Here is a 17,001-nt window from a genome sequence, read left to right as displayed (position 1 = left end):
TACCACCTACCCCACCAACCACCACATAGTCAGCTGTTACACAATGGACATAAGGTCACAGTGCAGGTAATTCAGCGTCCGGTAACCAGTAATGACGATTTGCCAGCTATATAGCTACAGCCAGGTCAACAGCACATTGTACCCCCATCCCATTTAATGCAAAATCACACTATCATGTACGTTGTGCTTGTCTGGTTTCACTTTGATTTTAATTGAGAGACAGTAAAATCGTCCTAGGAACCACTCAAGCTGGAAAAAAGTTGCATAACATACAATATATATATATATTTATTGAAAGTATTTTAAGCCAGATCATGATGCACACTTACTAACTATTCTACTGTTTTGTCTGCACTGTCTGTGAATCCGATGGTGTGCACACAAGGTGCTGTCAATATTGTCAAAATATGAAGCCTGATGCATGGTCTATAACGTGCTGATAAATTGTTGCTTTCAACACAATCCACGCCAGTACACTACAATAGAAACGCAGACCAGTTGCCAGCATTTCTATTGTAAAGTTATTATTTCTTTTTTAGACGCAAAATTACGTCCTGGCACAGGGGGTTATAGTGCTTAAAACGTAACCTGTCGTTCCTTGGCTTGGATTGGTTTAATATGACGTTTGGTACTATTACTATTGTAATTGTGGTGATGTGGAGGATGTCCCTGCAGGGGGAATAATATATTCTTTCAGAGCGAATGTTTTTTACATATTTTGGGGGCCACATATTCGGCAGGCCAATTACATATATTTTTGGTCGTCCTTGACATGAAATATTGAGCACCACTGATATAGAAACATGAGGTATTTCAGAAAACTGTCAGGATTTAGAAGACTTTATTCCTTTAAATTCCGACGTCAGGTCTAAATGGGTTATAAATATCCATCCAGTTTCCAAGGTTGTTTCAACACAACACGTGCCACGCCCACCCATGATGTATTCCTCCTCATCCCACCCTGTTACCGACCACACCGCTGGGGCAACAACACCACTCCTCCAGCCACCACGCCCCCAGGCGCTGCACCGTGGACTATACGCTCTGCGCTGTGCACCCATTGGTCACCAAAATAGGGCAGAGACACACACACGCGCACGCACACACACACACACACGCACACACACATATACACAGAAGCAAAGAGAGAGAAACACATCAGAATCACAGATGTGTGTTTCAAAGAACCCGATTATTTTCCCTCCAATCACGTCCAGACAGGTTATCAGTTAATCTATACAATATTACAAGCACATTATGTATACAGAAATCGACAAACCTACTGTAAAACAAGCAATGCATTGTTGTAGTGGACTGTTGACGATAATTGTGTATGGTGTGCAACTAACTGTGCATATATTAGATTTAGACTTTAATGTCCCTGAAGGAGATTAGTTTTCACAGCCAGTTCCACACAGAAACACCAGATAATAAACACAGTAAACATACAGATAAAGAGTAAAGACTGTCTCCATACATACCTCCATACAGCCCAGTCCACAAACATTGTCAACAAAGCAGTTTGTGTGTGTGTGTGTTGATTGATTGTTATTTTTTTCTCTTGTGGCTTATTGCTTTATCATATACTCGCACACAATGTTGGTCTGTATTTTATGTCATACTCGGCCTGAAAATGAACATGGTTTTCACTGACTTTTAGAAAAGATTAAAAAAACAAAAGTTGTTGACGAAGTACAGCAGTTTTGGAAATATTTATTTACTTATTTAAATACTTATGGTGTGTGTGTGTGTGTGTGTGCGTGCTCGTGTGTGTGTGTGTGTGTGTGTGTGTGCTCGCGTGCAGGCAGCAGCGCGGCATACCCAGCTCTCCTGTCCTCCGCGGCCGCTCTGCGGGACAGGGCAGCGTTCCTTCAGTCGGAGAGCATGCGTCCGGCCAACGATCCCAAGGAGCGGGAGCGGTCCCACGTCCGGATGCTGAACGACGCGCTGCGCGACCTGGAGAAGAGCTTCCTCGTCCCCCTGCCTCCGCCTGGGGTGTACAGGTATGGGCAGTGTGCTGTAAGGCAGTGCTTTGGGGTGTACAGGTATGGGCAGTGTGCTGTAAGGCAGTACTTTGGGGTGTACAGGTATGGGCAGTGTGCTGTAAGGCAGTGCTTTGGGGTGTACAGGTATGGGCAGTGTGCTGTAAGGCAGTGCTTTGGGGTGTACAGGTATGGGCAGTGTGCTGTAAGGCAGTACTTTGGGGTGTACAGGTATGGGCAGTGTGCTGTAAGGCAGTGCTTTGGGGTGTACAGGTATGGGCAGTGTGCTGTAAGGCAGTGCTTTGGGGTGTACAGGTATGGGCAGTGTGCTGTAAGGCAGTACTTTGGGGTGTACAGGTATGGGCAGTGTGCTTTAAGGCAGTGCTTTGGGGTGTACAGGTATGGGCAGTGTGCTGTAAGGCAGTGCTTTGGGGTGTACAGGTATGGGCAGTGTGCTGTAAGGCAGTGCTTTGGGGTGTACAGGTATGGGCAGTGTGCTGTAAGGCAGTGCTTTGGGGTGTACAGGTATGGGCAGTGTGCTGTAAGGCAGTACTTTGGGGTGTACAGGTATGGGCAGTGTGCTGTAAGGCAGTGCTTTTCAACCCTTTTCATATCAAGGCCGATATTATTTATTCTCCATTTGAGCCACGGACCACCATTTGTGACCAGATTTGACTGCCATTGGATTTCTTTATTTTAATTTCCGTTTGTTTCATGTCATATATGAAAGCATAGCTTTCAAATTGACATATTGGTTGTTCAGTTTGACCCACCAGTTTTGGAGATATTACTTTATAGAGTAATGTCTTGTAGAGAAACAGCGAGTTGAGAAAACTGGCTTGAAAGGTTCACTTCTGTGGTCTCTAACATTACACCTAGCTACAGTACATGTTTAACCATTTTTTTCCGATTTCAGCTCTGATATTTATTTCAGATATGCTCTAGTATGTGAAGAGTCTCCCTGTGATATTAACTCATTTTGGATAAAAAAATTAATCAGTTTTTCTCCTCTGGCGAAAAGCTGGAGGTTGCATGATGGCAGGCTCTCAGTCAAATCTGGTCATATTTGATGAGATTTAGGGGCGTATAGGCATATATACATATAGGCAGTGCAACACGTGCAATGCACCAGGGGCCAGACGCCATGGGGCCCATGAAGGGTGTTCAGTAGATGTTTAACATTAAATCTAGTAAGATAAATGCCCTGCAGAATAACTGCTAGGTAGCTACATGGCCATTGTCAAGTATTTACAGTGTAATTAACTGGTAACCTAGTGAATTCCCTGGTATAGTTGACATGAAAATATGTAGCCTAATTACCGGTTACATTATCAGGTAATTACCCAGTAAATACTTCTTACTATCTGGTAAATACCAGGTAAAGAGTAGGTAATTATCGCTGAAGACAAGCTAGGAATATAGAGCATGCTTAAAGTGAATGGCAAATCGAGTGGCAAAGCAACATGCAAAGTGAGTTTAACATTGTTTAACGCGATCAGATTTTAGGCATTTTAGGCCTTTTCTGTTTGGATGCATGCAGGTTGTCAAGGCCAGAAAGTAGTTTTTTGCCACTCAGTAGGCATTCCTGCGTAACTTCCGGGTTTGATGATGATGTCACGCGCATACCCTCTATTGCATCTGACCCTTTGCATGCATTAAACCGAGAGTATGAGCTACTGCCTTCTGGCAGGAGATATAGGACTCCACGGTGTGACTATAATAGATTTAAAAAGAGAATATAATCCGCACTCTCAGTTGTAGTAAGAGTCTTATTTAACGCGTTTCGGCGCGCAGGCCTTCGTCAGTGTCAAAAAATTCTGACACTGACGAAGACTCTTACTACAACTGAGAGTGCAGATTTTATTCTCTTTCTATTATGTTCCCTTCGAATCTGCACCCAGCACACGCCTGAATCTTTAAAAGACTGTTTGAGTTGAGCGTGCCTTTTCCCTTGAATAGATTTAAGCACCCATTTGTTCCTCTGTCAATCAAAATGCTTAATCAGAGATTGCTAAGTGTCTGCAATCACAACTGTCTAGATGCACTTTATTGACTAGTTTTTTTTAACGATGCAATACTGCCTCATCAAAGTTGGTGTTGTGACATTAGATATTGTCAATTACTTGCATGAGACGGAGATAGGTGGTGGAGGTAGCTGTTTTAGCAGATAGTTTGAGGGTCCAATGGAGTTAAGAGGTTTTGTCCAATGCAGGTTTTTTTTACTACTTTCCATTGGTTCAATATTTTCGAAACAACACACAGGCGTAAAGGGTGTTCAACAGCAACGAATTGTTATTTGTATGCAGCTGTGACTCTGTCTCCAAGACAAATTTCTCCTAAGGGAGACAAATAAAGACAACCTTGAACCGTCCTTGAATCTGAAGAAGGAAATGCCAAAAATAATAATAATTGAATTACAGCAATCTCGCTTGATATCATTAAAAAGGCGTGTACACACGTCCAAGGCCCCCCACGGGGGGGATTAGGAAAAGACACGTCGACACGTCCTTAGCGGTGTTGGTGTTAAGAATTCAAGAGGGTGTTTGGAGTCAGAGGCGGAAAGTTCTTATAACGGCAGGGGGTTCAAGCAGCCACGCCCCCTCTCCCCCCCCAGCGGTGGAAAAAAACGAGTTTTGTACTCATTTGTACTCTCTACCTGGCAGCAGAACAAAAGCCACCTTATTAGCATTTGAATGCGGCATGGGCGGCGGCCCAACACCTATCTTGTAACCCCTCGTAAAGGTATGTGACTACGTGCATGACAACATGACCACTGGGGAGGGGAAATTTCAGTGGACAGTCAGTGGGTGCATAATTTACTGCAGTTCAGTACAGGGTTCAGTCGCGCCTTTGCCAAAATGCCAGGGGGTTCAATCGCGCCTCTGAACCCACGGAGTTTCCGTGTGGCACGTTGAGAGGTTGAAGATCTGCTAATTGTCTTACAAGAAATATAATTTTATTATAGGCATGTTGTGGCATAATATATAGACATAATTATCTTCATTACGTCACACTCAAAATCAGGTCCCTGGAAATGAAAGCGTCTTTGTGAGTAGTTGAGGCATGCTGACATGGTGACGTGCTTCCATGTTTGTATGAATGAAAGGTTTTTGTGTTTTGGTTTATATTTGAGTACCTGGCTGATAAAGGGTACAGGCTCTTATGACGTGTTTCATGAACCAGTGAGAGTTAAGTTAGGGCATCATGACATTCATCCAGAGACATTATAGAGTGATTGGATGAATCACACAACTGTGTGAAAGAGAGCTGAGACGGAGAATAATTTCAAAATGGACAAAATCCACTTAAAAACACTCATCTTGTATTCTTTTATGTCGATTTGCGACTGAAAATGTAGCCATGCACTTTTCAGGTAAAACGGTAAATCTACAGTAGCCTAAATATATTTTTACTTGCGCAAGCAGAGCGTGCAAGTATTGTGGTCGTGCTCTGTCATCTGTCACCATTACTGTTCTCATTGTTTACCAACGACCTGGAGGGTTACCTTATGGCTGTCAGTCTATTAATTATGACGACCCACTTATCGATAGCTATTTCCAGCTTTTGGTATTATTATACGCGGATGACACAAATCATGTCATGTCAAATACAAAGGAGGGATTGCAGAAGGCAATAGACCTGATGTGTGGTTTCTGTGAAAAATGGAAATTGAAAATCAATAGTGGAAAAAACAAAGGTCACAGTCTTTGGATGTAGAAAAGCTGATATCAGCAAAATAAAGGTTGTTTGTAACGTAGTCAATCTAGAGATTGTCCATAGTTTCAAATACCTTGGAGTTATTATGAATTATAATGGATCATTTAAGATTGCTATCGAAGAACTACACAAGCAGGCCTCACGTGCCATGTACTCCCTCCTTAGTTAATGTAGATAATTCGATTTACCAGTAAATGTTGCACTAGATCTTTTCGACAAATTGGTACACATGTGAAATATGGGGGTTTGATTATTTTTTCTTACATTTCTCAAGTACATCCTAAAAGTTAAAGATGGAGTGCCGTGATTTTTTCCCACCCTAAAACATGATCATCAGTTCTTATTGTTATAAGGAGGTATAATTTTTTCCAAAAAGTGTACAGTATTTGTTAAAATGTTGTTTTTATGTGGGCACCCCCACCAGTTCATTAAGTATGCCTGGTTTGCCTGGTGGGTGTTGATGGGTGGTGATCCACCTGAACTGGAGCTGAATCTTTAAAACAACTACCTGTAGTGATATGGTGTATGGTGAGCTGGGGAGGTACCCAATTTGTATCTCTGTTAAAAAGAGACTGAGACCCGGCTGATCGAAGGGAAAAAGAGTAAACTGAGTCGAATAATGTACGACTGTCTGCTTAACCTGTTCAACACAGGTGTCCATGTGTCACCTTGGGTTGCACAGGTGAAGAAAATATTGGATGACTGGTATGTCTTACATTTGGTTGGCCCAGAAATGTAATAACATTGACTGGTTGAAGCGAACTGTCGAACAAAGGTTGAAAGACGAGTTCTAGCAAAAGTGGCAAAGTGAACTCAATAGTATGACATGATGTGACAGCTATGTGAACAAGAGTTCAAACTAGAAAAATACCTTCTATGTGAAAACCGTAAGCATAGACAGGCTATTTGCAACTTATTAATATATACTCTAAGGTCCACACTGATGAAGGATGCATTCTGTGAAACCACATGCTTCAAGGACCCCCAAAATGTATATTTTATTTGTCAGCTAGCCCCTCCCTATGCCCAGCTTTGAGTGTTTGTGTAAACACAAACATTGAAGACAAAGGTGAGGACGCAAATTGTGATTGGCCGGCGTGATTGGGTGGGAGATGTGCCATTGCATGGTTGAGATAATGAGATGATGTATGATGACGTATGATGATAAGAGCGCCCCTCACTTCACACGGGTGTGATTCTTTGAGGGGGGGCTAGCCCCTCCTATATTCAGCTATTAGTGTAGATTTGAATCCTACACAAAAATGTTATTCCCATTGACAATGTATGGAGAATTGACGTCATATGTAGACGAGCAAATCGACATGTTACGTGTGCGATGATAAGAGCGCCCCTCACTTCACACGATGTGTGATTTGTATTTTTATTTTATCCTGAAAAGTAACAGTTTTGGACATATGAGGTTTCCACCCGACAGAGTGGATGATGTACTGTATGCACACGCGGAATCGCAGGTGTGTGTGTGTTCGTGTTCCACCTACCTACCTTATTAATTGCAGATCATGTCAGCCAGCATGCAGTAGTACTGAGGTTTACATCCGGCCTGGACGCCCATCTTCCACGGCTTCAGAGTACAGCGCCTTTTACGGTCACACACGCTAAACCTTTTGTTTAATAAAAATCCACCGTACTTCCTGTCAAGAAATTCCTTGCAGATGATTATTTTCTAAGTATCAGAGTATGGAAGGGCTCGTTATCAGTAAAGCAAGCAACCTGCTGCCTCCTGCATTATGTTCACATTAAAAACAGGTGGTACGCATGGGCCGTTGAGTGATAGTCAACGAGCACTTCCAAACTGCAGCACTCAGAAAAAAATCATTTGCAAGGAATTTAAGTAGCTCATAAAATGTCTACGGTGGATTTTTATGAAACAAACACTTTACAGATTGAAAGAGGATAATTCAAGCTTTCCCTACAGCTGCAATGTTGATGATTTTGACGTTGTTTAATATAATTAGAGAGGACTTTTCTGTTTGGATGAATGAGCTGTCTATGGGAAGTGTCACCTAGGTATCACCTTGCTGGAAAGGTGTGTGTGTGTGTGTGTGTGTGTGTGTGTGTGTGTGTGTGTGTGTGTGTGTGTGTGTGTGTGTGTGTGTGTGTGTGTGTGTGTGTGTGTGTGTGTGTGTGTGTACATAAATCGGTAGTAGTAATGTGAACCAACAATGAGGCATGCACGTGTATACAACAAAGGATTTGCACATGATCGTTTTTATTATAGCCTACATGACATGATCACATAAGGTGGACGATGGATGGATTTTACTTTAGGTATAGTAGGCTAATGTAACGTCAGGGAGGTGGCGGTTCTTCTCATAATTAAACTAAACCGAGGCGAGGCTTCATGCATAGGTCGCGCTGCAATGCAACGCGTCGTGAGTAGTAGATCGGCTATTTTCAGATCACTATTCAGATCACCGCTCAACCTTGTTTATTAAAATGACTACAGGCTACAAGTTACAAGTTACACACACATTATAAAAAACACCCAGAAAGCTTGCAGCCTTGCACTGTTCGTAGAAATATTTTAAGACAATATTGAAATGAAAATGCCAGGCTGTATGCGAAACTCTCTGCCTCCCGGCCAACACTTTATTTATTTATGCCTGAGGCTGATATCATTTCATGATAGAATCAATCATAATAACATGTAGGCTACCGAATTTCAAACTAGATTAGACGTGTGCTCTTCTTTGCTGCCTTCTTTGGACCGATATGAACGTCATGCAGCACTGTGCTCCGTAGACAGCTGTCTTTAATGAATTAATGTTATGAATGGGCTCCTCTCACTCTCAGTCCTTGCGACCAGGTTGATATAATAGAACGTTTTGCATCTCGTCTGTAGTGGTCTCGGTGGGGGAAGAGACCCGAGACAATTGGTCCGAGACGGCCAGACCGAGACCAAGACCGAGACAAATTAGGGGCGAGACCGGTACTGGTACTGGTAACTATAGCTGGTAACCTATAACTGGTAACTATAGCTGGTAACCTATAGCTGGTAACCTATAACTGGTAACTATAGCTGGTAACCTATAACTGGTAACTATAGCTGGTAACCTATAACTGGTAACTATAGCTGGTAACCTATAACTGGTAACTATAGCTGGTAACCTATAACTGGTAACTATAGCTGGTAACCTATAACTGGTAACTATAGCTGGTAACCTATAACTGGTAACTATAGCTGGTAACCTATAGCTGGTAACTATAGCTGGTAACCTATAACTGGTAACTATAGCTGGTAACCTATAGCTGGTAACTATAGCTGGTAACATATAACTGGTTACTATAGCTGGTAACCTATAGCTGGTAACTATAGCTGGTAACATATAACTGGTTACTATAGCTTATTTCAATCAATAGGCAAACAGACCTCAAGACGAAGGTTAGTCATGTTGTCACAACAAAGTCGTACAAATTTCTGCCAGCGATGCCTGGAGTGTTTCTGTCAATGTTCTGTTCCGTTTGTTAAACATGTATTTGCTGTACCTTACCTGCTGTGTTTGCTGTAAGTTACCTGGGGGTTATCATGTGGAATGACTATATAACTATAATTGACTATTTGCTGTAGTCTACCCTTTACCTGCTGTGTTTGCTGTAGCCTACATCAGTGGTTCCCAAACTTGCTCATGTCAAGGACCCCCAAATTAACATGGTAATACATCAAATACATAAACGAATAGTCAACAAGAATCATATGCACGCTAAGAACCTAACATTGGAGTATCTATATAATGAAACTATGCGTATATACTATAGAGTGCTACAGTATGTCTACATAAAATTTCAAATATGAGGTAATTCAAAACATGATCTGAATAGGCAAGAATAAACACGTGAAGACATAGGCCTGGCATGATCCTATAAACGCGGCTTGTGTTTAATCCCAGAGAGACAGAAGAGTAGAATTATTGTTGCTCATGATAGTTTCAGATACAGGCACAGCCAGTTAACATCACAGTGAGAACAGGAGCAGTTTATCGTTATGTGTTACCATGACAATACAACTCAGCTGCTGCTTTGTCCAGTGCCTGTCTTCATCGATGCCGTTGCAGTGGAAAGGGCGCAGCAAGTTCAAGTTCCTTGGAATACACATTGAGTGGGGGGGACACACGCCACGCCTGTGAGGGAAAGAAATGCTTCAACAGAGACTGGTTTCACGAGTGGGCCCCGCAATCCTCAGGTTCTACCACAACAGCTCCATTGAAAACATTCTGTCAGGCTGTTTCACTGCCTGGTATGGAAACTGCACTGCCCACGGACAGAAATATGGGTGGTGCGGTCGGGCCAATCGTAATAATAGTAATTATCGTACAGCTTCCCTCGCACCAGGAGCTGTACGAATAGCGGTGTGTAGTCAAAGCTTATCACCTTATCATCAATGACAGGCAAATTGCTCACACCCCTACTGTGACCACAGCCAGGCCAGGAGGCCTACTGTGGTATCACGGGTAAGACCACCAGGTTTCTGAGTAGCTTCCACTTGGCATACCATCATACTGTTGAACAAAACTGTCCTGTCCTGTCCTGTCCTGTCCTGTCCTGTCCTGTCCTGTCCTGTCCTGTCCTGTCCTGTCCTGTCCTGTCCTGTCAGTAAATAGCTTACCTGTACATTCTCTTAACTCTTTAATACATTTAATAGTTTTATTTAAATGTATTTGTTCTGTGTAAAGCACTTTAACAGTCCTTAATCTCTCTATTCCTGAGCTGTCCTGTCGTCTCCTACTAATGCACAGCATTACTGTACGCATATTCAAATGATGATTGTTCTCTGATGCCATGAGACGAGAGAGAATAATATTATTAATGGACAGAGTGAAAGAGAAAAATGAACTGTGGGAACAGAGACAGAGAGAGAAAGAACAACTGTGATAGGCCATCAGATTGTTCCACTCATGTTCACTAGTGCACTAGTGCATTTCCATACTTCAACCCTTTTCATATCAAGGCCTATTTGAGCCACGGACCACCATGACCAGATTGACTGATGGGCTGCCATTGGACTTTTGTCATGTCAAATGAAAGCAGGGAATCATAGCTTCAACTTGACATATTGTTGTTGTTTCAGTTTGCACCCGCACCGGTTTTGGAGATATGGCTTATTCAAGAGTAATGTCTTGCAGAAAACAGCGAGATTAGAAAACAGGCATGAAAGGTTCACTTCTGTGGACTCTAACATCACACCTAGCTACATGTTTTCATATTTACATGTCGATTTCAGCTCTGACATTTATTTCAGACATTCTCTAGTATGTGAAGAGTCTGCCTGTGCTATTAACTCATTTTGGATAATAATAATAACTAGAACTGCACTCTGTCGAGTGTCCAACACTGTCCAACACTAAAACATATCGCATTACGTCACCATCGAAAACCAATTACACTCTGGCATTGGGTCCTTTAATCCACATATTTCTTACGTCATCATTGAGAGCTAGTTATACATATACTATATATATATGTATATGTAATTTGTAAGTTGATTAGCGGTATACTGTGGTTACTTTGCGCCAAAAGACGTCCCAGCCAACCTGCCACTTTAGATGCGTATGCACCGTCCCAGCAAATTGTGCCTGATACGGCAGTGGTGCCAGATTACATACATGTATTGTGGAGTCTGTCAGGTCTCACCTCAGGGGGAGGGGCGAGTTACCATGACAACCAGGCACGCCCACGGCCGTGTCATAGACTCAGTGTATTATCCCAGAGCAATTCTAAATCAGCTGCGCCTCATTCCGGCCGCCGCCCTGGTTAGCAATTAAGGACAGCCGCAGCCTGTCAGCCGCGCCCTTTATAAACAGCCTGCGCACCTAGCAGTATCAGATCCCTGCTACACACAGACGCTCGCGCAGCATATGCCGTCCACTCGGCGTTGGATGGTAAGTCCACACTCCTCTCACTTATGGACTCTCACGTATGGACTATGTTTATTGTTTGATCGTTTGTATCACCACTCAATTGCTCTCTTATATTCTCACATCACCAGGCTTGTAGGAGTGGGGCTGGAAGCACACGCAGGAGCGTGTGCCCCCCATAGACAAATATACACGGAGAGCCGCATACATGCTGGAGACCCACCTGGCTCGTATCGGGGACGAGTGCGGAGACGGGACCCTCGTATGGAAACGGCAGCCCCACAGCTCCATAAGGTCGCAGTAAGACAAACCGTTCACTATCTATCACCCGTGTTATTAAGAAGAGGCACTCATAGTGGCAAATGAGCAGCTAAGGATAATAACGAAGATTGTGAATGAAGGAAGTCACCCTGTCGATGCTAAATGAAGACTGTGAATGAAGAGTGTCACCGTGGTGTTGTACACTGAAGATTGCTGAATGAAGATAACCCCGTAGAGACTAATGGAAGCTAGCAGGCTCTAGATAAAGTGTCACGTACACCCTGTGAAAGAAGACAGGCCCGTGTTATGTTTATTTCACCCTTGAAGAGACTTTAAGTTGGCTTGCGCCGCCAGGCCCGGTGAAAGAAGACCGTTAGAAACTAGAGCGCTTACTTTGTGTTAACCCCCTGACTGCCGTTGTCGTACCGACACGGCCACCCAGTAGATAGAGAGAAATAAGAATATAAATGCTTGTGTATCCTCCTGTTGGCCGAGCCTAAGGGGCCCCCCGTACCATCCCCCGCCCGGTACCATACCAAGTACTTTTACTCTAATTACTCACCACCCCGTATCCGAGTACTTCTACTCTAAAGTACTCTTCTGTGCCTTGTGGATAGAGAAAGATACGCACCCCCTTACCTACCTCCGGGGGAGCCTCCTGGCCTCCTCTGGAACCTGGAAAAGAAGAAGAGAAAGAGTTATACAAAGGTCCAGTTGGTAGACTGCCTAGACCGGGTGTCTCAGGCCCCAACTTTGTACTTACCTTGTGCTCTGACCGTATGCTAACATCCCCTCTCATCCTCTGCAGTGACGACTCCCGCCTCGGAACCGGGACCTCCTGCAAAGAATATTACTGTCTGAGTTCTGTTTGTGAAAACTGACTTTGTTTGAACCTGTTGGAGAAATAAAGCAAGGGGCGCCATCGTGTGTCTAACCCCTGAAACTGCACTCTGAGTTGTATTTCCCACCCGACCTCCCACATATGGTGGAGAATGCGGGCATTCATCTGATCTCAACCACCGCCTAAACATGGCCAGCCCCGAATTGGCCGCCCTTCTACGAAGTCAGACTGAACTACAGAACGCTGTGCGTGAAGTTGTCCGCAGGCTAGACCGACACGGTGATGTCCCCAGGACCCCCAACGCCGTCCTCTCCAAGCAGACCCCCGAGGATGACATCGAGGCGTACCTCGAACTCTTCGAACGCACCGCCGACCGCGAGCAGTGGCCCGCCGCCGACTGGGCCGGCATACTGGCGCCCTACCTCTCGGGAGAGGCTCAACGCGCATGTCGGGACCTTCCCGCCAGAGACGCTCGAGACTACGAGACGCGGAAGGCCGCCATCTTGTCCACCCTCGGCTACAGCCTGCCCGCCCGGGCCCAGCGGTACCACATGTGGGCCTATCAGCAGGCCCAGCCCCCTCGCGCTCAGGTCGCCGACCTCTACCGCCTGACGCAGAGCTGGCTGACCACGGGCGGAGAGACCCCGTGGATTGAGAGATTAGTCATAGACCGGTGTGTCCGTGCCCTGCCATCCGACGCCAAGAAATATGTTGCCCGAGTCAGCCCCACATCCGTGGACGCCCTGATCGCCCTCCTGGAGAACCACCACGTCTGCTCGGATATGCTCCGCCAGACCAAGAGCGACGCCGTCCCCAAGACAGACGACCGCCGAGACCGACGCCGACCAGCCCCGCCGACCCCGCCGGCCCCGGTCCGGCCCCGTGCCTCCGGCCCCCCCGACCGCAGCCCGCGGATCCGCAGGTGCTACGTCTGTAATCGGGAGGACCACCTGTCCTGGGCCTGCCCAGAGCGGCCCCCCGGCCCCGATGTCTCCATGCCCTCCGCGGACAGCATGAGAGGGCCCCGCCCCTGCCTCCACACCGGAAGTGAGAGCCGACGACAGACCACCCTCCCCGCCCGGGTTGATGGGACCGACACCCATGCCTTGCTGGACTCAGGCAGCGTGGTGACGCTGGTCCGGGGTGACCTCGCCTCCGCCACCAATGGACCCACCATCCCGGTCACGTGTGTCCACGGAGATGTCCGGCGGTACCCCGTCGCCCACGTGACCGTACAGACCCCCCGTGGCTCCGCGTTGGTCGCCGCCGGAGTGGTCCCCGAACTCCCCGTCCCCCTCTTGATCGGAACGGACTGTCCGCTGTTCGAGAAATACTGGAACCCGGGACGACGAGGGCCCCCCAGGACGCGGCGCCGCCGACGCCGCCGAAGTAGCGTACCCCTCGTCGCCTGCCCCGCCCTCCGCGAAGACGGGACCTCGTCCACCAGCAGCGGCCGAGGAAGTCCCCAGCCAGAACCCGGGCCGGAAGAAGCGGAGGCCTCCGACGCCGACGACACGCCGGCCCTCGGTGAAGACCCCTTCCTAGAGTTCCCCAGAATAGACGCGCCGCCCCCCCGGCGGCAAGGATCGTTCGCCACCGCTCAGTGGGCCGACCCCAACCTGGCTGGCGCCAGGCGGAACGTCGTGGCCGTCGACGGGAAGCTGAACCCGGGGGTGAGTGAGAAACCTTTCCCACACTTCTTCGTCCAACACGACTTGCTGTACCGCGCTTGCAAGGACCCCGCTGGGGAGGTCGTCGAACAATTACTCGTCCCCAAACCGTATGTGTCCCGAGTAATGTATCTCGCCCACTCCCACCAGTTAGGGGCCCACCTGGCCGTACAAAAGACTTACGACCGGGTCGCCGCCCGCTTCTATTGGCCAGGCGTTAAGAAGGCCATTGAGGAGTTTTGCCGCTCCTGTGCCGAGTGTCAGCTAACCGCCCCCCGCGGCGTGCCCCATAGCCCCCTAATTCCAATGCCAATTATCGATGTACCGTTCTCCCGTATCGCCATGGATATTGTCGGACCCCTCCCTAAGTCCGCCCGGGGCCACCGGTACATCCTAGTCATCATGGATTATGCGACGCGCTATCCGGAGGCCATCCCCCTCCGCACCGCCAACGCCCGGGCCATCGCCCACGAGCTGCTGATGCTATTCAGCCACGTCGGCATAGCGGACGAAATCCTGACCGACCAGGGCACGTGCTTCATGTCCAGAGTCCTAGCATCCCTGTATAAATGGCTGAAGGTCAAGCGTATACGGACCTCCGCCTACCACCCTGAGACGGATGGTTTGGTCGAACGGTTCAACCAAACGCTAAAGAAAATGTTAAAACGCGTCACGGAAGAGGACGCCAAAGACTGGGACCGCCTCATCCCGTTTGTACTCTTCGCCATTCGCGAAGTACCCCAAGCGTCAACCGGGTTTTCGCCCTTTGAGCTCCTGTACGGGAGGAAACCGCGTGGCCTCCTCGACCTGGCTAAAGAAGCCTGGGAGAGCCAGCCGTCCCCCCTCCGCAGCGTCATCGAACACGTCGACGCGCTCCAGGAGCGCGCCAAACGCATCTGGCCCATCGTAAGAGAGCACATGGCCGCAGCCCAGACGGCCCAGGCGCGCACCTACAATAAGGGTGCCAAGATCCGAGAGTTCGCCCCCGGCGATAAAGTGCTGGTGTTGGTCCCCACCAGCGAATGTAAGTTCCTGGCCCGATGGAAGGGCCCATATGAAGTCGTAGAGAGGAAAGGAGACGTGAACTACCGGGTGAGTCAGCCAGGTAGAAGACGCGGACACCAGATCTACCACGTGAACATACTGAAACGGTGGCATACGCCGGAGGAAGTGCCCCTACCCGCTTTAGTAACCTTTGTCTCCCCGCAGGCCCCGGCCGTGGCCCTTGGTGAGGATCTGACGCCCCAGCAGACACAGGACTTGCGGGAGCTACTCGATCGGAACCGCGACGTATTCTCAGAGTTACCGGGCCACACCTCCGTGCTAAAGCATGACATCGACACCCCTAACGGCCAGGTAGTGAGACTACGGCCGTACCGGATCCCGGAGGCACGAAGGAAGGCAATCAGAGAAGAGGTCCAGAAGATGCTCGAGCTGGGGGTCATCGAGGAGTCCCACAGTGCCTGGTCGAGCCCGATCGTGATTGTCCCCAAACCCGACGGCACACTCCGCTTCTGCAATGATTTCCGGAAGTTAAATGAGATCTCCGTGTTCGACGCGTATCCCATGGCCCGCGTCGATGAGCTGATTGACCGGCTGGGGCCCGCCCGGTTCATCAGTACCCTCGACCTGACGAAAGGGTACTGGCAGGTTCCCCTCACGGAGAGAGCCAAGCAGAAGACGGCCTTCATCACTCCCGATGGACTCTTCCAGTACCGAGTGATGCCCTTCGGAGTACACGGGGCCCCCGCCACGTTCCAACGGCTGATGGACCGGATACTGCGACCCCACCAGGCCTTCGCGGCGGCCTACCTGGACGATGTAATCATCCACAGCGCCACCTGGGGACAGCACCTGGAGCGGGTCGACACAGTCCTAGCCACCCTACGGGCGGCCGGCCTGACCGCCAACGCAAAGAAGTGCCGCATTGGTTGGACCGAGACGGACTACCTCGGCTACACCATCGGCCGAGGGTGCATCCGACCACAGACGAGGAAGGTGGAGAAGATCCAGACCTGGCCACGCCCGGTGACCAAGAAGCAGGTCAAGTCCTTCCTCGGCCTGATCGCCTATTACCAGAAGTTCGTCCAGAACTTCGCCACGATCGCGGCCCCCCTCCACGACTTGACCAAGAAGAACCTTCCCCACCACGTCCAGTGGACGGACGAGGCGGACGAAGCCTTCCGCACGTTGAAGACCGCCCTGTGCAGCGAGCCGGTGCTCGTGGCGCCGGACTTCACAAGGCCCTTCATCCTCGCCACGGATGCGTCCAACACCGGGGTCGGCGCTGTCCTGTCCCAGCCGCTAGACGGAGATGAGCATCCCGTACTGTACATCAGCAGGAAGCTGCTGAAGCACGAGCGGAACTACTCCACTGTCGAGAAGGAGTGCCTGGCCGTGAAATGGGCCATCCATCACCTCCGGTACTACTTATGGGGCAGACAGTTCACCCTCGTGACCGACCACGCGCCACTCAAGTGGATGGCGGCGAACAAAGACCGCAACGACCGTGTCACCCGCTGGTTCGTCGAGCTCCAGAGCTACAAGTTCGAGATAGAGCACCGGCCCGGGACCAAGATGAAACACGCGGACGCGCTCTCAAGACTGTACGAAGACGAGGGAAGTAGTCAAGCTCCTTGCGGTAGCAAGAAACTTAG

At 48.2% G+C, this 17,001-nt stretch overlaps 1 protein-coding gene across 1 annotated transcript in view; it reads left to right on the top strand.

Annotated features, from left to right (window-relative positions):
- naaladl2 (N-acetylated alpha-linked acidic dipeptidase like 2) overlaps positions 1–17,001 on the top strand; it is a 347,063-nt gene that overhangs the window by 321,333 nt on the left and 8,729 nt on the right. The window contains exon 16 of the mRNA XM_080770411.1: positions 1,805–2,003. Coding sequence (XP_080626537.1) covers positions 1,805–2,003 — 199 coding nt within the window. The remainder of the gene's footprint in view (positions 1–1,804; positions 2,004–17,001) is intronic.

This window comes from Protomyctophum bolini, assembly GCF_963924005.1.
Source record: "Protomyctophum bolini genome assembly, chromosome: 8".
Classification (NCBI taxonomy): Eukaryota; Metazoa; Chordata; class Actinopteri; order Myctophiformes; family Myctophidae; genus Protomyctophum; species Protomyctophum bolini.
Note: the sequence above shows the minus strand (reverse complement) of the source record. Positions and strands in the feature narration are given on the sequence as shown.